This window comes from Penaeus vannamei, chromosome 26 (genome assembly GCF_042767895.1).
Source record: "Penaeus vannamei isolate JL-2024 chromosome 26, ASM4276789v1, whole genome shotgun sequence".
NCBI lineage: Eukaryota > Metazoa > Arthropoda > Malacostraca > Decapoda > Penaeidae > Penaeus > Penaeus vannamei.
Window position 1 is genome coordinate 26,652,190 of NC_091574.1, and position 2,500 is coordinate 26,654,689.

The 2,500-nt window shown below is 36.3% G+C and overlaps 1 protein-coding gene across 2 annotated transcripts in view; it reads right to left on the reverse strand.

The window, feature by feature from the left end:
* LOC113829443 (uncharacterized) overlaps window positions 1-2,500 on the reverse strand; it is a 10,969-nt gene that overhangs the window by 6,722 nt on the left and 1,747 nt on the right. Inside the window, exons 3-6 of one of the 2 annotated variants that reach the window (XM_070140263.1) lie at window positions 1,453-1,605; window positions 1,118-1,258; window positions 812-955; window positions 1-130 (exon numbers count right to left, since the gene is read on the reverse strand). The exon at window positions 1-130 is cut by the window's left edge and continues 17 nt beyond it. In XM_070140263.1, the coding sequence (XP_069996364.1) occupies window positions 1-130; window positions 812-955; window positions 1,118-1,258; window positions 1,453-1,605 (568 nt within the window). The remainder of the gene's footprint in view (window positions 131-811; window positions 956-1,117; window positions 1,259-1,452; window positions 1,606-2,500) is intronic. The other variant, XM_070140264.1, reaches the window with a different exon arrangement.

Consider the following 2,500-nt stretch of genomic DNA (forward strand, 5'->3'; position numbering starts at 1 on the left):
TTCTTTCCACTGCACTCAAACATCTTGAGGACGTCTTTCTCGTTGCATTGCACTTTCCTCACACATTTCCCTTCGTTATTCTGACACTCGGTACTTCCGTCGATTTTTGAATTTCTTTTATTTCCTGTGACTGTTGACAATTTGGGTAAATTAGTCATAGTAATTAATTGTTCTATTAGACTTGTTCCCTATTTACCAACTAGGTTCACAGTTCAGTCTGGGATATAATTCATTGATAATTTAAAAGGTATTTTGAAACATTTGAGATAATCATAAAACACAACAAGAACTGATTAAGAATAAATAAATAAGTGAAATAAAAATCCGACAAAATCAAGGTGGTTTAACAAAGTAACTCCACTTCATCTTAATGAAAATCCTAAAAAGTCAGGTAAACCTTCCCTCTGTAACTTTATTTTCTTTATTTATTTGATCCGTTTCTTTATTAGTTATTACCATTGTTTTTACTGAATAATTTGCAATGAAAATGCACTGTAAAAAACACCATAACATTTCACACAGAATGACTAAGTCACGGCAGAAGCTAATGATGCAACATTCAGCCATTGAGTGTGAACAATGAGATATCAGGTATAGCCAGATACATAATATAATATATAATATATTTAACATTGTTGTAATTACCTTATTTTAAGATAATAAATAGTTATTTATCATTAACACCTATCAGAATACCCTTGGACAAAAGCCATTTTCATTTATGGGATCAACAGGGTAACCGGAAGAGGGACTACCTGACTTTTTGTACCTGGGACGAGATCAGGCAGAAAAGTGGGGACTTGACACTTACCTTGACCACAGCACACTTCATTATTCCTGCTGCACTCGATCTTCTTCAGGATATTATCCCTGCCACATTTCCATTTCTTCACACATCTCCCGGCGTTACTCTCACACTCAGCATTTCCGTCGCTCTTAGATTTTCGTTTACCTCCTGTGATATCAATTGAGAACATTGGTGATATTGATCAAATGTTTTCTGTTTTGCAGTAGATTTGTTCCTTGTTTGCTACCTTGGTTCGTTCCTCAGTCTGGGATATAATTCTTGGGTATGTGTAAAGGTTTACTGGTCAAAATTGAAAAAGTCGATACTTACCCTGGCGACAGCACACTCTATTCTGTCCGCTGCATTCAGTTTTCTTGATTATATCCTTTTCTTCGCATTTCTGTTCTTTCACGCATCTTCCATTCTTGTCTTCGCATGCATCATTTCCGTCTGTCTTTGAAGATCTTCCATCTAATTGGGAGATATCACTGATTTTAGACATTGTTTCTAGATGAATTCTTGCTACTTCAATTTAATGCTCAGTGTGCATATCCCCTATGGTTTCACTGGCAGAATTGGAACATTTGACATATTTCTTCTTTTAAACATTTTGATAGATAAAAAGGGACAAAATCAACCAAAACCAATAAGAGTCTGACACTCACCTTTGCGGCAGCACACTCTATTCTTCCCGCTACATTCAACCTTCTTGAGGACGTTTTTTTCTTCGCATTTCCATTCTTTCACGCATCGTCCATTCTTGCCTTCGCATTCATCATTTCCGTCTGTCTTTGATGATCTTCCACCTCCATTTTTGTCTTGAAAGATATTTGATAAATTGAAGGTATTAGAGATACTAAGCAAACTGTTATTTTGTTTTGGACTAGGCCTCTCTTTACCATCTCCGTTCATTGGTCAGGCTGGGATATATCACTTAGGGATGAAGTGGTCAAAATTGAAGTATATATATGGCCATTAAATAAAATTACAAATGAGATTAATAGAAAGTACTGCTTGGGGTTTCCCATTTTACAGTAATTCATAATGTGTAACACATTGTTCATTAGAATTTATCAGAGCTCGGCAAACTTTTGTAAAAACAATCTCTTCGTCATATGAGCCAGTGGAACTAGGTGTCAGTCCCGCAATATCCTAATTAATTACTTCACAAAATATACATATTGTTTAGAGAACCCTTAAATGCAAATTAAGTACGGTCACCCAAAATGCCTTAACAGTTAGCTAAGTTTGCTGATGAAGAAGGGAGGAAGAGGAAGAGGAGGTTTGTGGGGGAAGAGGAAGAAGTCTTAAGGCTGACTTGGACGAAGCTTTGAGACCCACCAAAAGCAAGGGCCCCGCAACCATCTTTTAAGGTGTTAACTGTTAACACTATAAATGCAACAGTTGCACCACAAATTAATTCATAGATTGCATCTTGGGGCTCTTCAGGCTCGAAGTAATTCTAAAAGATTTTCAGATATGGTAGAAAAGCCCACATAGTATCAACTCGGTAGTGTTTAACCTTTTTCACACACATACACACACACACACACACACACAGAGAGAGAGAGAGAGAGAGAGAGAATGTTTTGAACTATTGAATAATTCATTCAACTTCAAAATCAAGTGTTAAAAAAAGAACGATACCTAGGAGTCTGGAAACCTAATTAGAGACAACGTTTTGAAAATGATCTGGAGACCTAATTTTCAAAA